At 39.7% G+C, this 22,072-nt stretch overlaps 2 protein-coding genes across 2 annotated transcripts; both read right to left on the reverse strand.

Annotated features, from left to right (window-relative positions):
- Positions 1–1,538: 1,538 nt before the first annotated feature.
- On the reverse strand, positions 1,539–14,294 carry sapcd2 (suppressor APC domain containing 2). Its single transcript, XM_027027106.3, has 6 exons — positions 13,267–14,294; positions 9,686–9,822; positions 5,556–5,702; positions 5,188–5,283; positions 4,217–4,330; positions 1,539–3,928 (listed from the first exon to the last, which is right to left on the reverse strand). The coding sequence occupies exons 1-6, from the start codon at positions 14,108–14,110 to the stop codon at positions 3,800–3,802; spliced, it is 1,467 nt and encodes a 488-aa protein (XP_026882907.2). The 5' UTR covers positions 14,111–14,294; the 3' UTR covers positions 1,539–3,799.
- Positions 14,295–16,000: 1,706 nt separating this feature from the next.
- tmem141 (transmembrane protein 141) lies at positions 16,001–18,438 on the reverse strand. Its single transcript, XM_027027125.3, has 5 exons — positions 18,273–18,438; positions 18,056–18,122; positions 17,752–17,835; positions 17,281–17,388; positions 16,001–16,795 (listed from the first exon to the last, which is right to left on the reverse strand). Exons 1-5 carry the CDS (start codon positions 18,324–18,326, stop codon positions 16,725–16,727), a joined length of 384 nt encoding a protein of 127 aa, XP_026882926.2. The 5' UTR covers positions 18,327–18,438; the 3' UTR covers positions 16,001–16,724.
- Between the last annotated feature and the right edge of the window lie 3,634 nt (positions 18,439–22,072).

Consider the following 22,072-nt stretch of genomic DNA (forward strand, 5'->3'; position numbering starts at 1 on the left):
TTTATATATCTGTGGCCATGGAAGTGATTGGAACACCTTAAGTCTTGGAACACCTTATTTGGATAGGTTAGTTTGGGAATATAGTGTATAACTACATTCTCTATGTCTACACCGTATGTCAGTACTAAGTTACACCAGAGTGTGTGGGTTTTCTTATACATTGGGTGAAACCAATTGATTCTAATATAGAACTAAAAGCTGATCTCAGAGAGTCTTGGGCACTATTAAAGTGAATATTGAAATCACCAACAATAATGGCTCTCTCCATTAGAGTGACTAGATTAGAGAGGAAATCTGCAAATTCGTTAATAAATTCTGAATAGGGTCCTGGTGGTCTGTAGATGAGAATTAGTGGAAGAGGTGGGGTGGGTTTCTTATCACTTGTTACATCATTAATGCTAAACATGTTTTATATTAAAAATAATTTCAAAGGACTCAAAATCATAACCATAAATCTGATTTATGCCTAATGTAGTATAAATGTATTAATGACTCCAGTATAAATGACTGCAATGCCGCCTCCATGGCCAGTTAGACGAGGGTGGTGTACATAGCTGTAGCCAGAAGGACATGCTTCGTATAAAGTGTTGTACTCATTTGGCTTGATCCAGGTTTCTGTTAGACAGAGTACATTAAATCTATGTTAGGATTTCACTTATCACAAGTGTTTAGATGTTAGGGATCTAACATTTAGTAAGCCCAGCATTAGATAAAAGGTGCAGGCAGTGTTCTGTGAATCATTTACTTTAATACTATTAGGTTATTAAGACATGTTTTCTGTATTTCTGCTTAGCTTGGGGAACAGACACAGTTAAAATGATGAACCTCAGGTGACGTTACGTAGCAACCAGCAGATAGTTGGTTTAGCCTCTTTGCTGCCTGGCCTCCGCTCTGCATTGCCATGGATTAATTAGCTCTGTCATGAGACTATAGTTTATGTTACAGGAAAGGAGAGCAGCACCCTCCCTAGTAGGATGGATACCATTCCACCCTAAAAGGCCAGGCTTGCCCTTGAATGTGTTCCAATTATCTATTAACCCCACATTGTTTTGTGAGTGCCAGTTGGACATCCAGCAGGTCAGGGAAGATAACCGGCTGTACATTATATCGCGGCACCACATTGGGATGGGACTAGAGCATACAGCATCAGAGACTCCTATGCTAATTGACACACCTCTTCAATATTATTTGCATAACGAAAGCCTACAAATTCTATTGGCACAGAATTTTTTCCATATACAAACCACTCAAAAGTTAAAACTAAATTGTGAATTATAGGGCTGGCCCTTGAGATTCTGCAGTAATAACTTCCATTTACATTCTATTCTATTTACATCTGTGCAGGGAGTTTCAATTTTAAATTTTTTCTTTTTTTTTCCACAGCTTCACTAGTGTGGTGTCTCAAGGAGCGTCCGATATTAGAGAGAGCAATGTTGTCTCCCCTAGTCAGTTGTGCTCTTTCCAACTAACAAAATAAAGCAGCTTCTTTGGTGATACCAAGGACAACTCGATTTAAAAAAAGAGAAACAAACAACCTGTTGTACTTGTGTGCCAAGGTATATAATATTCAATCATTTATCATTCATAAGACTATTACAGACCACACAATGTAGAAACTTTGGGTATGCTAAGGAGGTAAAGCTATGCTGTTGGCTACTAGTGTTTTGCTTGTATTAAATTGACAAAGGAGTAATTTTATGCATTCCACTATCAGTTTGTATCTTTTTTGCTTGCTAGTGCTAAACACTGCTGATAGTGGGTCAAGAGCCCACAGAGCATATGGGTGGAAAAACTGGAACTCGGTTAACCAGCTTGAGAAGGTGATCATCATACATTCCCGTAAATGCTCTGCGAATGTCCAAAGTCTCTTGCTCATGCAGTTTTACTGCCTCGTGCCTCCATGGCCTCAGTCCTGAGCTCACTGCGATTTTTTTTCACCACTTTGTCTTCCAAAGGCTGAGATCAGTGTGTGCTTGATCTAGTCTATCCCCATTTTCTACCAGTGTCACTGAAACTAAAAAAGTACATTTCCCTCTTAATATTATTAGGCTGAGAAACTGGATAATATAGTTTTTAAATGATGACTAGAACCCATTGAGTTTTGCAAATCAAACCTCAAGAAATCCTGCTTTAACCTTCAGAAAATACATACATGCAAATTATTTTAGACATTCTTGATAGGAATCACATGACCACATGCAGCAGCACGACTGGTCTTCAATCTTCTTAAGTTCACACATTACTCCACTGCTGCGCTCCCTTCATTGGCTCCCTGTAGCTGCACGCATCAGATTTAAAACCTTGATGCTTGCCTACAAAGCCAAAAATGGACCAGCCCCTTTATACATGAGGTCAATGGTCAAAGCCCGATCCATACCTCAAGTACGGCTCGGCTTGAAATACCTTGCTTCAGGTCTCATGGACGACAAGCATCGAGACTATTTTCTGTCCTGGCTCCCAGATGGTGGAATGAACTCCCACTTGTTGTCCAGACAGCAGAGTCCCTCGCAGTCTTCAAACGCAGACTGAAGACCCATCTATTTGCAGAATATTTAAAGGACAACTGACACTGCTCCCATATTGACTGACTAAACTAGTACTTATTGTACGGTAATGTTTATGTTGTTTAACAAACTCTAGCACTTATTGTTTATAGATGTATTTTGCACGTCTAGGTATCAGCATTCATCCCCGTATTCTACAGTATTCTGGTTCATTGGTATGTTTGATTCTAACCTACTGTACTGTACTTGGATATATTCTATGGGTAAATGACAAAGCACTTTTGTAAGTCACTCTGGATAAGAGAGTCTGCTAAATGCTGTAAATGTAAATGTAAATGTAAGTGACCAACTCAAACTTTTTTTATAATTGAAGTTCTCTGTACTCTGGCACAAGTCCAAAATGAACAGTTCTATTAACAAATCTACTATCACTCAAATGTCCATTTTGATTTGTGGGATCCCTTAAAATACAGTGTGAAGAAGCAAACACCAGGATAGCTAACCTTGGAATTATGTTGATAATACCTTGATGGACGTTCCTGTGTTTGTACAAAGGATTCAGAACTACATGCTTTGTACAAACACAGGAACTTACAATCATGAATCAGTTCATCTCACAGAATGTTAAATTTCAGAGATATTGTAAAAAAAAATGCACTACTTATTGGAAATGGTACGTTAAGTGAAATGGTATTTAAGTGTTCACTAGAAATGTTTCCCAAACTTTTATGTATGTTTTAATATATGCTATAGGACATATAAGCTATTCTGCTCCATTAAAAACATATTGGTCCTAGTGCCTCGTGAACTTGGGTCTGCATCCAGCACTCTCATTTAGGAGGCAAAGTGACACAGTGGCTTGCGTTGTGTTGAAAATCGAAGGACGTCTGTGATGTTTATCTCAACAACAATAACAAATGTGAGAAAGTTGCTGGGAATGTGGTGGTCTCAGAAGTTCATCTATTCAATTCTTCAAGCCCAAAGTCCACACTATATAATTCAGGCTGAGAAATACTATAATAATAAAAAAGAGCAGTTGATACTTAACATCTAAGCCTAGATGGAGATGGAGATAATCTGGTTTGTTAAGGTGTCCTCCTCAAACACATTTCGGACGAATACAGTGGTGGAGTGTGAGCTAGTCAATCAGAAGCTCATCAACACATGGTAAAAAGAGTGGTGATGGTCAGGTCACTGTCTAAAGTATTGTGGCTATGGAGTGTCTGTAGTCCTGGGGCTGAGCTTGTCTCTGGTCTAGTGTGGTCAGGCTCAGGCAGTGGTTGAATTTGTTCCTCTTATATAAATGTGGAGTCAAGGGCACTGCCATCATGAGCATTACGAGCTCGTGCCTCAAACAGCTGCTTAATGAGAGCACACTTCTCCTGCTCTAGCTGGGTAATACGCTCACTCTTCTCAGTCACCTCCTGAGAGGATAGAAAGAACAAAAGCAAGAGACAGAATGAGTGAGTGAGAATGAGTGAATAAGAGAGAGATTAACTCATGATAAAACATAATACCTAAACATAATACCTTCCTAATAGTTAGTCCTACACTCACTACCCTATCATTCTGCTCTTCCTCATTCCTTTGATATCTCACAGGACCTTGTTGCCTGGGTGAGACTAAGTTGACAAATTGCTCATAAAACTGCTTAATACACAGGTAAAAAAGTGATATTATATGGCAGAAGTTGAAATCTTAATGGGCTTTACCTGTGTGAGAAGATGGTTTTGGTCCTTCAGTCGCTGAATGGCCTGCGGAGGGGCTTGGACAACCTGGCCACTGAGGGAGATGGAAGAGGCCTGGGTGCCAGAAGAGCAGAAGGACTGGCAAGAAGAATGACAAAGACACAGCTAGCTTAGTTCAAACTCCTGGACACATGGAGTGTCCTGCATTTACAATGGATCGCATTGCCAGAAAGAGGTAAAAGAACCGAAGGCTTGAAAGGATGATGTTTGAAAAGAAAAGGAAGAACAAAAATTATGTTGTAGGAGCTTGCTCAGGTTTTTGTTATAAGCTTGAAAAATACAATCTTCTTCAAACTGAAAACTGAAAAGTAAGACAACTATTCATTCCTCACGTTAAGAAGAGGTCCATTATGGCATAATCATGCAGAAAGACAGAGAGACTGAAGAGGAGCTTCTTCCCACAGGCCATTCGGGCCCTGAATCAGGGAAACTGATAAACTGTGGGGACCACCACCACCATGTAACATAATAACTGTATAACTGTGCATATATATATATATATATATATATTTAAAAAAAAAAAAAAAAAAAAAAAAAATATATATATATATATATATATATATATATATATATATATATATTCAATTACCTTGTAACACAACAACTGTAAATATGTTATTCTACAAAATGGATCTGTACATTCTGTAGATTGTGTACATATATACACAACCATATACATTGTACATTGTGTATATAATCATAATATACATATATTGTACATACACATATATAGAATATCTATATTTCTCTATGCACCCCTGTTTTTTTCCTGTTTGGACAGAGCACTCTCAACCATTTCACTGCGAGTTATACTGTGTATGACTATGTATGTAACGAATAAACCAAACTTGAAACTTGAAACTTGAAACTTGAAAGGGCTTCCTCATGAGTAACATAAGTCATGAATATTAGAGATAATGATGTAACAGACTAACCATTCCAGAGCAGGATATGAGATCATTAAGGCAGCGACTGACTTCTTGTAGTTTGGGCAGGAGGACATTTAGGTGACCAGATTCTGTCATAAAATCCTACTGACACAAGAAAAACACAAATAAACCCTGGGGGATACAATCTATAGATATCTCACCAAAATCTGTCATCAAAACATTATACATTGGCCACAATAATACAACAATACTTACACATTGTAGCTCACTGTAACTGATCAATCTCTCAGTTTAGTGTTTTGTCCATATCCTATAGCCCTCTGAAACAACCAGTGATGCTACAAAATCTGTGTATGTGTGTGCGTACGTGTGTGTGTGCGCGTGTGTGTGTGTGTGTGGTGTGTACTACATACGGAACAGTGGCTGGTCTGTCCAACCAGCCTCTGTCTCTCAGTGACATTGTGGATTTGGTTCTGGTACCACTCTCTGGCCCTTTCCACCACATCCAGGCCAGCAAGCAGTGAGTCCTTCTCTTGCTCAAGCTCCTTCATCTGCTTAAGCTGCAGAGGAAGCACAGCACAACGTTAGGGTTGCACTGACTGAAACCTTTCAGAGATCTGGTATGGATGTGATAGCTGAAGCCTGCATGATCAAAGAATTCAAAGCAAAAGCCTTTATTATGGCAAAGTAATGGAGAGCTTGACTGTGATTCATTTTGGAGGCTAATAATCAAGCACACCATACACTCTGAAGCCCCACCTAGGAGCTGATCAGCTAACACAGCGTGAAATAAATATCTGAACACTTAAGCTACAAATCATAAGGTATATGACACACATGGAAACTATCTGGGTGGATGATACTCATGGGAACTAGAGAAATTAAAACTCTTTGGTTTTGCAAGTAAAACGTCACAACATCTGCTGCTACATAGTGCAGTTCAGTGCTTGTGAAAGAGAACAAAGGCCTTGGAAAATGTTGCCTAAAATGAGCAGGCCAAGCTAACTATTCACAAAGTTCACACTGTGAGCTTTGTGTTGCTGACACTGGTTGGAGTAACAAGGGTGAATCTGGCTCTCTCGTGTAAATGCATACTAAACACAGTTCCCTTTTAAGAAGCCAAGTCCTCATTTGAATGGGTGTCCTAGGGAGAGACAGAGAGAGAGGGGGAGAGAGATAGAGAGACAGACAGAAAGAGATAGAGAGAAAAAAATGGAAAGAGAAAGGGAAATAAATTGCAGCTGCTTTTCTAGCTGGAATGAAGCACATGGTCCAACATATCCAGCTACATGTTTGTGTGTTGGGCCAGTAAGAGGGTAAATCCTCTTTGTAAAGGGAACAGGGGTGGGGGTGGTGTGGTACCACAGAAAACAGTGCAGCCCATACATGGAGTTAAAGTGACAGACAAAGACAGACAATGACAGCGCCTCACAAAGAGCACTAGTCCTGAAACAACACTGACTCTGCACAGCAAGTCAGTCTGGGAAACAGCCCTTTAGCACTTGTTTACATTGAGAGAGTACTACAGCCTGTAGGGCATACCATAAAGCCATTCCCTATGAAAGGCCTATTTAGCCTGGACTAAACTTTTGGATGGATTGCACATGGCCTGTCAGTTGCGAGTGTGCACAAGGGCAGACAGCTGGTCGAGCTCTTGTTAGAGTGCAACCAGTGATACTCTTCTTCAGTCCTGACTAAGCAATAACCATCAACTACAACACAACAGCACAGCCTGGCCCGTATTCTGCTTCATACATGTTAAATATTAACATGTCAAATATTAACATACCTCATAGCTGTGGATCTAACCATAGGCCATTCCATAGCCTCCAGAACATGAAAGTAACCATGACTGCCCACCACTGTACTGAATCCACTTGATATACTGTTCTACCCTTCGGCTCTTCTATGCTGGAGCCCAATATCCTGCATTCCTTTGCTCCGGTGGAGATCTCACTCACCCAGAGGAAGAAGTGCACGGCCTTGCTGGAGTACAGGCTGCTGCTCAGGGGGATGAAGACAGTAGTGTATGCTGCCCAGACGGCACTCCATGCAGGGTCAGTCAGCACCAGTGGCTCCCCAGCTTCCAGGCCCCGGCGCCCAAGCCAGTTCATCACCATGAGGGAGGGGCAGAGGAGAGAGAGGGGAAGGAGGAGGCGGGAGCAACGGAGCTAAGGTGGGCGGGGTCTGTTGCAGAGAGAGGCAACGGCAGGAGACGCGAGAGCGGTGCGGAAGCAGAGAGGATGAGAGAGAGAGAGACAGACAGACAGACAGACAGACAGACAGACAGACAGATAGATAGATAGATAGATAGATAGATAGAGAGAGGCGTAGGAAAGAGAGAGAGGGAGAAAGAGGGTAATGGGTATGGGGAGAATGTGAGCGCGTTATGAGAGTTGGGAGAGGTGGCGCCGACAGGACAAGGGCAGAGGTACTGGGGGGGAGAAGGGGGCGGGGCCGAGCTGGGGTATAGAGGGGAGGAGTGGGTAGCAGCCATGAAGAGCACAGGGCACAGGCCAGGTAGCCCATACGATTTCAAGCGATTTCACAGGCCAGTTTTAACAGGAGACTGGGCCATCAAGCTAACATCCAGAAATTACAGTGACAACATGTTGAATTTTGAAATTGTTAACAAAGAGAACCTGACCAAAACCAGATCCTTGCTAATGCTCTTGTTACAGAAATGAACAGCATTCAACATCTGTTGTAAAAAGCCCTATATGAATGAATTCAAAAACTGCACTACACAGCCGCGATGTCGACCGCGGACCAGAAAAAACCCAGAAAGAAAAGAAAGAATGGACAAAAGAAAGATCCCTGTGCTGAAAGATCCAACTGGTGCTGGAGCAAACAATTTTGCTACAACTCTGGGATATCATCATTATAATGACTGCAGCTCAGGGGGCAGTGGTAGCTCAGTTACTGGAATAGTAATCAGAAGGTTGCCAGTACAATCCCCACCACTGCCAAGTTGCCACTGGGGGGCCCCTGAGCAAGACCCTTAACCCTCAATTGCTCAAGTTGTACTCAGTCATAATTGTAAGTCACTTTGAATTAAATTGTCAGATAAATGCCATAAATGTATTTCACACAGAGAATTTTATTTTACGACTGTGGTCTTAGTATGAAACCGCAGTTTCTATATTTTTACACATGCCAAATTTGGAATTCATATGTAAACCTTCATAGAAGCTGATTTTGTGTGAATTAGCTGAACAGGCTCTTAGCTCTACATCTTATGTAGAATCTTAGCTCTACATCCTGCTCTCTTCAGGATGCTCACACAAATGAGCACACAAAACTATACACTGCAGTGCTGGAGTGGGTAATCCGGAGAATGGGATGCAGGATTGTTGTTTCTGTAGGATTCCAGTGACAAAAACAAATGCCCAGTGACAAAATTCTAAATAAATTAACAACAGTTCGACAGAAAAGCCCAGAATCACAAGCTAACAGAAAACCAAGTGCAGACATGGACCCTAGTAGTTTTCATTACTTTGCTTGTCAGTCACAGAGTTTTGACATGTTTTTCAGTGGTAATGCTCAATAAGCACCACATTGTAATCAACCAAGTTGCAGAGAGCAGTGCACAGCTTGTTCATGTTTTAAGATAGGATCTCTTCGGCTGTCAAGATATAGTAGGTTATTTTGGAGTTCTTTTCTTGGGTATTCATCACCCATTTACTTTATTTTGGGCTTTTAGACTGTTTATCTTATGCAGTATGATTGGAAATGTTTTAAGGGCTACAATAATATGGTATGAAAATACTGTACAATTGTTTGCACAAAAAATAACTCTTGACTATGATCAATATATAAATAATTAAAATAAGATCATTAAAAAAGTTAAAAGCGTCAGTTTTTCATTGCTGTTGCCCTGAGTTCTGCTGTCTAAAGTGGACATTCTATACATGTACAAACAGTATTCTATGGAATATTCTTACTTTTTATTAAAATTACATTCAGAATTGCTGCACACAAGTAACATGTAATATGATGACTAGCTAGGTTTAGGAACACAGTGGGTTTTATGGGAAATAAGAAAAATTAATTTTCACTTAATTAGTTTAAAATGAAATGTATTTTACATTTTCCGCATAATGACATTCACAATGTTTGCTGTTTGTTCAGAGTTTGACACATAGCAGTTCATGTAGCATATGGGTTTGCTCCATGCACAACTCAACAACAATGTCTAAGAACAATCTTTGCAACAGAATTGAAAACTAAAACCTTTGCTTGCTATTAAGCTCTGTCAGACAGTAGCCTGGGGTCTTTTGGAAGAAACATATTTTTAAGACAGATCAGTTGTTTTGCGTTAGCGGATCAAATAGCACCAAGTTGGGATTTAATGTCAGTCAATAGCTTGGCAAGGTGGGATTTAACGTCAGTCAAGCGCATTTCCCATCACTCATTTGATCATCACTAAACAGGTTCCCTCCACCCTTAAAGTGGAACTGTGTGATCTTCACATATCTGAGCTAAATTCAAGAATGGAAAACAATGAGGTGTGGATCAGCATGCACGCATTTTGGTTTCGTACCATTTCATAGTCCACACCATTAGTGATGGTGTGTCGACGCTGCTCTTCCCGGCTCCTCCCGTGCTGCCTGGATCCTGCGTACCCTGTGGTGGTCTCGCTCTGAGAGCGAGGGAATCCAGCACGCCCACCTTGAGGACCTGAAAAACAAACAAACAAAGGAAGAAAGAAAGAAATAAAAAGGCTGATCATTTATTTTTATTTTTTTATTCTTTTATCAATCCATTTTTTACACTTGTTATATCACTTGTAGCCACAAGAGGGAGCTTATTTTGATTTGCTTCAGGCCCCACAGATTAAAAATTCTGCAACATAATTAGTCAATCAGTCATATCTTTAAGCTCTTCTTTTGATTAACATTTAATTAGCTGAATTTAGAGTTCAAAGGCCAATGTCAAGCAAAGTATGCAGGCTGGGGCATGTCATCCATAAGCCTCATCACCAGGATCATTTGGAAGGTGCTGCAATCTCAAGAGAATCAGTGCACATCCAGGTTGATAAAAAAAATTACAGTATATCATTTCAACCAGTAGGGAGTGGAAGAAAGAACAGCTGTTTACTCTAGAGCAGAGGGGGGGAAAGAGTGATCATCACAGGCTGCCCAGAGGAATCTGCCCAGAGGTGTGGGAGGTCTGACACTGGAATTTTCCACGCTTCACGGCTACTATGAAAGATTGCAGCGTCCTATCTCGTGTGCTCAAGCTGGACTGAGATGGCTATGGAAGTGGCATGTGAACACTCCTCTTAGCAAATTTTTAGATTACAATGAGTAAGGTATAAGAGACTAAATTTCTCCCAAAGTTCAATATGTTGTGCAGACGTTTACTGTCCTTTAAGGTATCATTGATGTTATTGTTTTTAATAAATTAAATACAATAAATAAATAAATGATTAACTTGTTTGAGAATGAATCATCACAATTATGTTATTTGGCAGATAGTATTATCCAGAGCAACTTAAATGTATGTATCAGTGTGACAATGTTTGTGTTGCCTTTGAATCAAAACCATCACTTTGGTGTTGTTAGAACCTTTCTCTAACAGGTCTACCAGGTGAGCTACCAGAGGACATCATTAATCAACTCAATTCAAATGTATATGCGTAAGGTGTTTTACAACATGTGTTGTTACAAAGCAGCTTTACAAAAATCATATATAGAGAAAGTTCAGTCCCAGGTCCATAATCAGCATGCCAAAGTGATTCCCTGGGAACATGAGGAAGAAACCATGTACCCTCAACTGGTCAGAAAACTAAAACACACTAAATAAAGTTGTTTTTGCTTTTCGTTTTAACTTGCTATACAAATGATAAGAGCTGCTTTTAAGACTTAATCCATATCACTGCAACAATATTCCTATAAATCTGCTCCAGCACTACCTAGGCTGCTCACCAATCTATGGGTAGACAGCACCTCAATCCTGGGAAAACTTGTAACAGGATACATTACACATACCAACAGTGCAAATGCTAATCTTTACTGACAAATGGCCTAGCCTGTGGGAGTTCTGGGCGTGAGAGACTATTCAGATGGAACACCTACAAGTGATCCTCCACTTGAAAACAACAACAAAAGGTTTAATGTCTGCTCTAAGACATAGTGTAATTTTTGGGGGTGTTTGTCAGGTTTTCCTGGTAATTTCACAATGGAACATGTCTATACAGGACACGCAATAACAAGCTCTACTGCCTGTCCCTATTCAAATAACTGCCCAACCTTGTTTAATCTGTTTAAGTAATATTCTGATTAAAGTGTACCAGTATGCAATGTGTGTGCATGTGTATGTATTGGGGTGTGGGTTAGGGTAGGATGAGGGGGACTTTCAGGGAGTAGACTGGTGACAAAGTGCACATTAACCATTACGGCTGATTTGTCCATCCAGGCGCACAGTAGACATACACTAACCATATATACTCATCGTTTTTTACCACACTGAGAACTTATTCATGGATACAATAGTGTTTCAACACAAGTTTCCCTACTATCGCCAGCCGCCCTTGCTGGCCAGCTAGCGTGGCCACACTGATCTCTGATCAGACCTACTTTGGACCGTAGTTCCCAGCAAATGTGAGGATGGTTTGTTTCCCATGGCAGGCACTTGTGGAAGTGTGTGTGAGCGTGTGTGTGTGTGGGTAGTGGGGGTGTGACTCCCACCAGCCTCCCTATCCACCGGTCTGTGTGCGATGTAAGAGCCAGGACTCGCCATGGCTGGGCACTAGCTTCTGGCCATGTCACACTTATTACTCCAGACATCTGTTGTGGACAGCAAGAGCAGCGATTAAATCTGAGTTTTATTCAAGTAAATGTAGCTTGAGTGAACATTGGCTGATCAATCTTGCAGCCTGTTCTCATCCGGAACGTGAATTCCTGAGTCTCCAGGGCAACAGCGGGTCTGGAGCTTAAGCGTGTTTTCTCCGATCTCTTGTGATAATTGTTTTCAGACCTTCCCAGCATTCTAGCCATGATCTATATCTCTGTGCATGGGAAAGGTAAAAGACTTCAATGTGGCATGCTCCCTTAGACCAGTGCTCCTTATTAAGGGCTTAGCAACTAATGGGTAAACTAATATCTTTTAGGCATGTGTTCAGAACGACGTCAATGCAGCCCAAGTTTGGAATGCTGGAGTGTTCCGAAGATATAGTGCTCGTCACGCAGACACATGATCACCACATTTCAAACATTCACAAAATGAACATCATTCTCTACCACAGGTCTCATGAATGTCACATACACAAATAATCAAATCACCTGAAGAATTCATACACTGTGTTTTAACCTTCGAGAGATATAATGGACAGACTGACATCTTGGTTGCATAGTTAGTCATGCTGCATGAAGGCACTGGAAGAGATTTACAACGGGATACCGTTGCCATGTCTAATACTGTCATCTCAGATGAGAGCACTATTAGCATACCTGGTGTCTTGCTTAATGCAAATTCATGGCAACCTTTTATAGTTCTCTTATAACTAAAGGGTTGCAAGTGTTAAAGGAAGGGCACAAAAGCAACCTAATTGATGACTCAATTTCAGACATCATTGCACACCCTCATTTCATTAGTGACAAACATAATACATAATGTTGGTATAAATTAGTTGGTCTTTCATCTTAAATTGATAGATAACGGCACTGATAGGGGAACAATTTTGCCCGTTTATTTTGTAATAATTAGGATGAGGAGTAAAATAGATGCTGGTCTCAGATCAGAGTAAAGGACAGAATGCTACTCAAAGTACAGACAACGAGGACTTTTCAGCAGCAGTGAAGATCTGACCTAAAGCTTTATTCTGTTACTAAAGATCATTAAATGTATATTAGTGACAATATACAAAACAGTTTTTGATGTGAAAGTATCTGACAATAAGGGATAAATCTAGGACAACTGAGGTCAGTGAAGGTGGAACTGCAAAGTGTATTGCAATTGGCTGGGTGATGCTTTATTTGTCTCCATGTATCTGACCAATAAACTGGGTCCCAGCAGGACTGGAAAGTGAATTACAATCGGAGTCTTGGTATTTATATAAATGTAAATTCAAGACATTTACGCATGCATTTTTGTGAGAACCGTTGTGAGCAAATAACTTACTTGGCTGTTGGACATGCAAAGTCTCAAGTGGAAGTGATTCGATTGACCGGACCCTATTCGGCTGACACGCCTTTTTTGCAACACGAACGGAATCTGATCTATAAGCACCTCGCTCGGGAATAATTTGAGCGCGTTCCAGACTTCTCTCAGTTCTTTCATATCCACTGCCGCTGTATCTTTGGGCAGTACTCGCAAGGGTACCGTAATTCGAGGAGTCGCTTGTTGAGTGTTTACATGAGGTAGTGTATACAGAACTGGTGTCCTCGTGGTGCCGTGACCGGCTCTGTAAACATGACGCATGGCTGTGATGCAGATTAGCTCCATTGCTTGGCCCGAGCGGCCGAACATGACCCTCATACGGCCGTACACCCGTTGCACTGCCGCCGGTTTTATCCGAGTGTATTTGCTGAGGTTGTGGTTTCGGTCCGTTTGTAAAGGAGTGTTTATTATTTGAGCAATACGATTTGGTGCCGTTTTCGGGATTTAACATCGAGTACCGGAGTCCTGCAACGAAGCGCTCGAAAGTCAGGCAACCATGAGGTGGGGTCACCCGCCTTAGACACTCAAGTACAGAGCCAGGTAAATCCTGAGTTTCCGAGCCCTGCCACCGACTTTCAATCTCCGAAATGTGCACATATCCTCGCCTCTCGTCGTCTAGAATATCGAATAAAGTCCGTAAGCTATGTAAAAAAGCCTTTGGCAAAGCTTCTGTGGACAGTTCTGTTTCCTTTGGCTGCATGTTCGTTATTTTTAAACCACTTTGTCTACTTTGGACGCCCTCCTTTTTGACACTAGTCCCGTAAATTAGCCGTTTCCAGTTAGGATCCGATGCGACCAAAGCCATTAAGTTATAAATGGTTCAGACAAGTGATTTTATAATCCAAAACGCTGCAAAACCAAATAGTTGAAAACCGAAGAACAGGAAAAACCCAGTGCCGGTGTCCTGATCCTTCGAGTCCGACTCAATCAAAAGTATCCTTTAGATACAATGTCATCTGCTTTCCCCGTTGTTACCATTACCCCCCAACAAATCCCTCACAAGTTTCTGCTCCAGTTTCTTTTTCAATGGGTCCGCCCTTGAAACGTTTGCGCATCTCGGTCTCTCGGAACTACTATTGGTCATGGTTGAAATTGCCACGCGCCGATTGGTTACCACAACAGCCACAGTGCGTTCGAGTTTTGTCCTTTATGAATTTGAATACCAGTTAGCCAGTCTTTTTTTTCCAGAAGGATTTCATTTAGGTTTATATAAAAGGATGACTTCTCATGCAAGATAATATTATCTAAACAAGACGTTTTGTTTATCCTAGCTTCCAGTCACGTAAGATGTAAGAACTTTAAGCATTACAGTAATTTTTAATGTTTTACATGCTGTCACAGGCTAAACAACAGTCAATGCTTGTAACGGCAGCGTAATTTGAAGAGATTCTTGAGAGTCTGCTTGAAGTACAACCTATGCAGAACTGGCGTCGTCTGGTGTCATTTGTAGGCAGTAAATTAACCCCTTATCTAATTGAATACACAAACCCGACGTGACGTGCTGACCTCCATCGCAAATCGCCCCTAGAGAGAGAGTGCGCGTGTTCAGTGTAATACTTGCTTTGCCAGTTAAAGATTATCTTTGTTTTACGGTGCTTTTGGGAAACCTAGCCATGTAATGTATATCAATACTTTTTTCAAAGCTAAATCATACATTTTCCCGTTTTTTATAAATATTACGTTATTTTTATTCTCATTATCATAACATCTGAGGATATTTAAATATCTTTAAGATGCTGTTTCGTTACAGTTTGTCTGTGGTCTCCAGCGATCCAGGACATACCATAATTCTGGGCACTTCAAAACTAGAAGTCTTTCCTCACTTTCAGGCCAGACTGGGCTTTGGTCCCTCAAATTAACCAAAGGGATTAGCCTAACAGTATTTTGTTTGTACCCTACACAAGTTTTATTAGACTTCAGTGGCATTACGGTTAAGGTTTAGGTTATGCTAGGAAGTATTTGTATTTAGACATTTTTACTGAGCTGTCTGTATTGCTCTAGGCTAGATTACAATATACTTCTGTTAGTATCAAATCCATGTGTTAACTCATACTAAGTGACATACTACAACTGTTCATTCCTACCCATTATCACTCCATGAAAGGAACCTTTCAGCACACAAGTGTTCTTAGTGACTCAGTGTAGAGAAAGCTATTGATGTTTTTAAGAAATGTATTATTTCTGTAACAATCTAGTGGAATTACATCATCTAAATCTTTTTTGTTTGTTGGGGGGTGGGGTGGGGTTATAGAACCCATTTAAGGTTATATTGGGACCTCTACATTAATTCCAATATTTATCATGGTATAAATGTTTCCCCCAGTCCTACTGTCCCAAAGACAGTCCTACCATTAAAAATAAATGATTACTAAATGTTTTATTAACTTGATTTCTAATGGCTTAAAATATGTTGGAATGTAATGAAAAGGGAGAAATAGAAAGGATTGCACATAGCTATCTTAAATTAAGTTTTTAAATGTGTACCATAGTTCTCATCAAATCTAATGAAAAATGAGCCCCCAAAAAATCACCACTTTGGAAAAAAATGAAGTTAGGTCTGGCAGCATATTACACATTTTAAGGTCAGCATGAGACCTCCTAGCAAAGTTCCCAATGCACAATTTGTTAATATACTCATTATAAACATTGTTCAGTTTTAACTTCTTGGATTTTGCAAGTGACACTTTCTCCAGACTGCTTTTTAAACATATGGCCTTTTATTACAGATAACAATTCCTCAAAAATCTGAATATTTAGTCAAGTCACTTTTCTATAACATTACACTTATACATGGTTCAACATCAGCAGGAGCTCTTCTATCAGCCCTTACAGATAGTTTGCTGGCATGCAAGTAGTGTCTAAATTTAATTTTAGATACTTTATTATCCTGAGATGCTAAGAAAGCCAAGAAAACTACGAAGATGCCCAGAAAGTAAGTACCTTTTCAGTGAGTGAATAGCGACCTCTAGTGGCGTGGCGTTTATTCGTTTCAACTAGCCTACACGGTCAAAGCCTGTCATTAAGTGTTCGGGGCTGGAGGCATAATTCTAAAGGCAACTGTAAAAACTGATTTCCCAGCCTATACTAATGACAAAATAAACCTGAAAGGCTGGCATCTGTGCATATGCAACTACATTATTTAATCTATTAACAGTTGTTTAAAAGAACCCTAAAACACAGGTTTAAAAAAATTGAGTACGTCCTAATCCGTTACAGATCAGAAACAATTATTGATTGCTAATGACCAACACTGAGTGCAAAATTAGATCAGTAAATCAGTATTACAGGAAGTGCAAAACTACAACTATCTAATTTCAGCCAGATGTGTAGATTTACATAAAATTTTAAGAAATAAAAACAGGTATCTAATATAAACACTGATGGCTGATGACACAGGGCGCCATATTGCTAGGTGTCACTTACTCCATTGAATCTCCATACTTTGTGACTTTGGGGTCTGTAGGGATTGCAAGGCTAGGTGGGTCACCCTCTGGATAAGGATGTGAAAATAGACAATTAGATTTTTTTAGAAAGAAAGCTAAAGTGAAATTCTTTTTAGAAATAGTATTACCAGATAACGATATGTCTCTGAAATACTGATAAAATGCAAAACAATTATAATGTATTCTAATGAAATGCTTTCTCCATCTTAATGGATAACCTGACTTGGTGTAAGGCAACACATATAATTTCCTTCATATACCACACTGTATACTACAGATGCCATAGTTTGAAAATGTAACCAAGCAAACAGTTAACGCCATTAAATCAAAATTCCTAAAACAGCTACCTAAAACAAAAACTAGCACAACACCAGCATGTAAAAGCATATCTATTGTGAAGCTTATCCAAAGATAATACTATCTAACTGTTTGTCTGACTGTATGTCTAGCTATCAGGTGAATTTCCCTCTGGAATTAAAAAAAGTGATCTATCTCTAAACAGGTTGTTAGGAGAATGGAGATAAATACTCACTCAGTGGGTCTGAATCAGGAAGGTTTCCTTTCTCTAGGAAGAACCACAAGTCTCTGCACTTCATACTCTCCCAGCGTGTCACTGAGTAGCTGAAGAGTGATGAGGCCACTGCGAAGGCAGTATGAGGCAAAGGTGAGACAGCAGGCTCCAACTCACCACAAACTCACCACCCACTTAAACAGAGACGTGCACTTGAAGCACTACTGATCACATATTATTCTGATGGCAGATGTGTCACAGCAAAGTGGTAAAGACGGCATAAGGGTGGTATGGAAGTAGAGCATGTGCCGCTCTATTACGGGAGAATCTGAAAAGATATTTTAAACAAAATAATAAAAACAAATTGGTACATCCATTTTCCATTTCTATTACTGTGTCGTTTCTTCCCATACTTTAGTTCCTCTATAGATGTGTCAATTGATTAACATCCTATTAACAAAATCAGTCAAATGAGGGATAATGCTGACATACCAATAGACACTAGCAGGTTCCATTGCAGGGGGTATGGCAGTCTTTTTTGAAGAACCTGCTGTGCAAAGAAAAGGCTAGCTGTACCTAATTAATAGATGGACAATGTTAGTGTGAAAGAGGGAATAGATTATAATGCAACAATATTTCCTTTTTACTAAACTGTAATGCAACCGAGTTTGTGAAACCCCCTACTTCTAAGTGTTAAAATGAATTTAGGGACTTCGATAAGCATACTAATGTAGGTTATCTTTTTAGGATGACATCTTGGGAGGCCAGTGAAATAAACACGAATTTTTATACCAACCAATTATGAAGCTGCCTGTTCCTTTCATAAATGCACGAGACTGGCAAGCAGCATATTGTTGCAAACCCTGGACAAAGTGAAGGACAGGTAAGGACAGTGGTACCGCTACAAACATACCCATTTTCATTACGTAGCTAATAGTCTAATGGCTAATTGTAAGCTGTGATACTGTAGTGAAAATATACTCTTCTGATTTAATCAAAAGGAAATGGCGCACCGGGTGCTTCTCCATGAGTGCATCATCGACCTTGGTGAGTCCAATATTAACCATTACGTTTATATTTTGTTTGCAGCATAAAAACAGTTTAATCTTTATGACCAAAGCACAACACTATCCACTTAAGTGTTTTCTTGACGCTTACTTCCGCGTAAAGAGCCAAGAAAACTGCGAAGAAGATGCCAGAAAATGAAGATCCTCAGAAAGTGTTTATTTCGTGAGTGAATAGCGACCTCACGTGGCGTGGAGTTTACTCGTTTCAACTAGCCTACACCGTCAAAGCTTGTCAAGAAGTGTTTGAGACTGGAGGTAAACTAGACTACTTATCAGGAACATTTAAGATTAAAAACAACAACTAACACTGGAATTGACCGTGTGAAAATAAAGCATTTATTTGACAAAAGTCAGTTATGTGGTCATTTATTTGAAAGTAATTACCATCCATATCATGTGTACTGTGCTACTGGAAAATCAGCACTGCCCTTTCACAACACAAAACTACACACAAGAAAACGTTGAGCTCGTTTTTTTTTTCATTTAAAATTTTTACTTTTATTTTTAGTCTAAAGTGGGCAGCCTTAGTCAGCTATGATTTTGTCCATCGTAATGTAAGTTAATGTCTTCTTTTTAATTGATAGTGCACACTGGACTATGTTGCAAGTCTAACATTAGAGAAAAAAATACAAATCTGCATTGGTCTTTTTAGCAAGTGATTCACACTCACACAAATAATATAGATTATGGATTTACAGTGTGTACTAAAGTAAAAGAAGGGTCAAATACCTGCTTATGTTAATTTTGTTGTGATTGTCCCTTGTTGTGATTGTCTGGTCTATAGCAGACCAGTTTTAATGGCAAGCTACACTCTAAGGTAAACCAAAAAGGAACAGATTCTATTGTTTACATAATTAACATAAGATGCAAAGGTGCCCTATAACATCCAGCATCACCTGACTAGGTAAAGCAGTGAAGTAGTAACATGGACATGTGGTGAAACAGAAACACTTGAATTTGTAAAGGGAACTCATTCATATCACTGCTGCTAAGAAGCTGCCCCCATTCTTCCTGAGCCTGCTTGGTCAGCCTCCTACTATAGCAGGACAGACATGGTAAATCATCCACATAACAAAAAAATAGCATATCTCCAAGGGTGACACACACCCTTGGTGATATGGAAGGCAATGATGGCTGAATGCAGAAAGCCCTGAGGTGATCTTTGGCCTAGGCTTTATGGGACTAGAGGTCAAGATGGCTGACGCCAAGGTCGAAGTGTGTGTTCAGTACACCCATGGAGTGGTAAGCCATAGCGCTATTCTGCAGTCACATCTCACTGACTAGAGAACAGTTAAAATCAAAATCGCAAAGAAATCATATTTGATAGCTAATATTTTTGGACAGTAAAATTAACTATCAAGGTTAACAAATAATTATTTGATCTTGTGTCTGTCTGCTCTCTCCCCCTTTTCATCTTTTTCTCTTTTGCTCTTTAATCACTTTACATTTTTTATGTTATGTCTTCAGTTGATTAGGTCAAAGTTATCATTCTTACACCCACTTAGTCAAAGTTTCATAACAGGAATTATGAGAAAATATTATATACCATAAAGTTCACAACTTTAGCTCAGAAGCAAAGATAACTTCAATGTTGAATAAAAATGATATCTACAGTGTTTCATACTTTACAATACAGTGTATACTTTACGCACACTTGGGTTTTCTTGATTAGACCATTTTATACAATGAAAGTGACGTTCTTTTCTAAATATCACCAGGAAGGGTTGATATCCAGGAAGAGTCGTTCTGTCGCAGGCAGCATTAATGCATCAGCTGTGCCATTTCTCCTCACTTCTTTGGCATCTCATTTTATTTTATATTATTTAATATATGACTCTTATGTGCAGCCACTAGCATTACCACTGTTAGATAGTTAGCCTTAAACCGAGGCCTCACAAGAAGGTGCTTTCATTACAGAACATTAGCTAAACATATATAGCTAGGTATAAAATAAGGTTTTAGATATAGCTTGATGATTGGTTTTAGATTAAGTTAAAACACACTAGGATTAAGGGGCAACTTGGTCTAAATAAGATATATATATATATATATATATAGAGAGAGAGAGAGAGAGAGAGAGAGAGAGAGAGAGAGAGAGAGAGAGAGAGTTTTTCTGCACCTTCATTCTTTTTTACATCCCCTATCCTCCCAGATAAAGCCACTGAATTCTCCTTAGATTTTAAGAAGAGCAGGTAGTGCATTGTGCTAGCAACACCACTCTGTCATACGGATGCGAGCACATGGATAAGAGCATCTGTCACAGGCTGTTAAGGAAACGTTTAGCCAAACTCGGTATAGATACTTAATTACACCCAAATGAACATGATACTAAAGACACTTGTCTGTCTAACCTGCTGTTTTTTATGCTCGTTTAAAAGTTGTTTTATTGATTAAATACAACTAAAAAAGATCTGCTTTATAAAAAAAAAATACATTTTTCTTGAAAATTCATGTAAGAAGAATACAGAATCCATATTTCAGATCATTCCTTTGCCTTAATTCAGGTACAGTGACTAACTTGTTGACAAATTGCTAACTTGTTTATTTCATGAAGCATCGATTTCGCTGTGGTTGCAAAATGATATTGTAAACTGCGAGATTTTAAACAGGGATGTAATTATTTTAAACCGGGAAAATAAATGACCATGCTAACGGAGAGAAACTACACGGAACAGTACAGATGAACAAGCAACAACACAGAACATAGAAGACTGACTGAATAAATGCGAAACAAGGCAAGAGCACTGGCACCAGTTTAGTACAAACGACAGCTGCTAGGACAAATCTTTAGCGACAAAACCAGGAAATGGAAACAGGTGAGAACAATAACAGGCAGGGAGAACCAAACGAAGGGCGGAATTAACAACGGGGAAGCACAGCAAAACAAAGACCACGATGGCCTATCGTGACAAAGAGAACCGTTAAATTGTAAGATTTCATGAAGAACAGACAAAATGCTTGATGGAGGATAAAAAGGTTGTATGTGAGGCAGAGTTGTAAATATTGTTTAGGATAATACAATTAAATACATGACAGATAAGATAAACCTCATTACAACTAACAGCAAAGAAGCTAGTTGCTTGTTTGCTGTTAGTTGTAATTACTCGCTACAGGTGTAGTTTCGTCTTGGCTCCTAGTTGTGAATTGGGGGCGGACACAGCATTTACTGAACTGTTAAATTAGAACGACACCGGTAGAAGGCTTTCGTTTTGTTTTGTTTTTTTTCTTCTAGTTCCTCATCTACGTTGAGGACCTCTCAAACCTTCTTTTTTATCCCCCTTTTCAAACTTTTATCACATATGTCCACAAACCTAAAACATCTATCTATCCAATCTGGAATGTGCAATTCTTGACTACACATACTGCAGATCTTCTAGATATCATCGTCGTAGACACCGCTATCTCAGTAACTATCTGCTCCCAACATTCGACACTGTCCATTTGCCACACAGAGACCTGGACCTCCAGGTTCCCTAGATAACTTCACTGATGATCTTGACACCCCCCCCTTTCAGTTCCCCCCTGAAAGAAACCCACTCCTTCTCTGTGCTGCTGAAGCTACCAGGACCCTTCACCCAGTAAACTACAACATTTTCTTTTTGTCCAGCCTTGGTGTGAATGGCTATGCATGGTAATGGTGACAGTCCTATCAGGTAACATGGAGACAATCCACAGCCAAGCCATGTAGACTGTCCACCAGTGTCCCCCCTCTCCTCTTTGTATACTCACTCCCTTGATGTAATATC

Source organism: Electrophorus electricus, chromosome 8 (assembly GCF_041902795.1).
Source record: "Electrophorus electricus isolate QZ-2024a chromosome 8, ASM4190279v1, whole genome shotgun sequence".
Classification (NCBI taxonomy): domain Eukaryota; kingdom Metazoa; phylum Chordata; class Actinopteri; order Gymnotiformes; family Gymnotidae; genus Electrophorus; species Electrophorus electricus.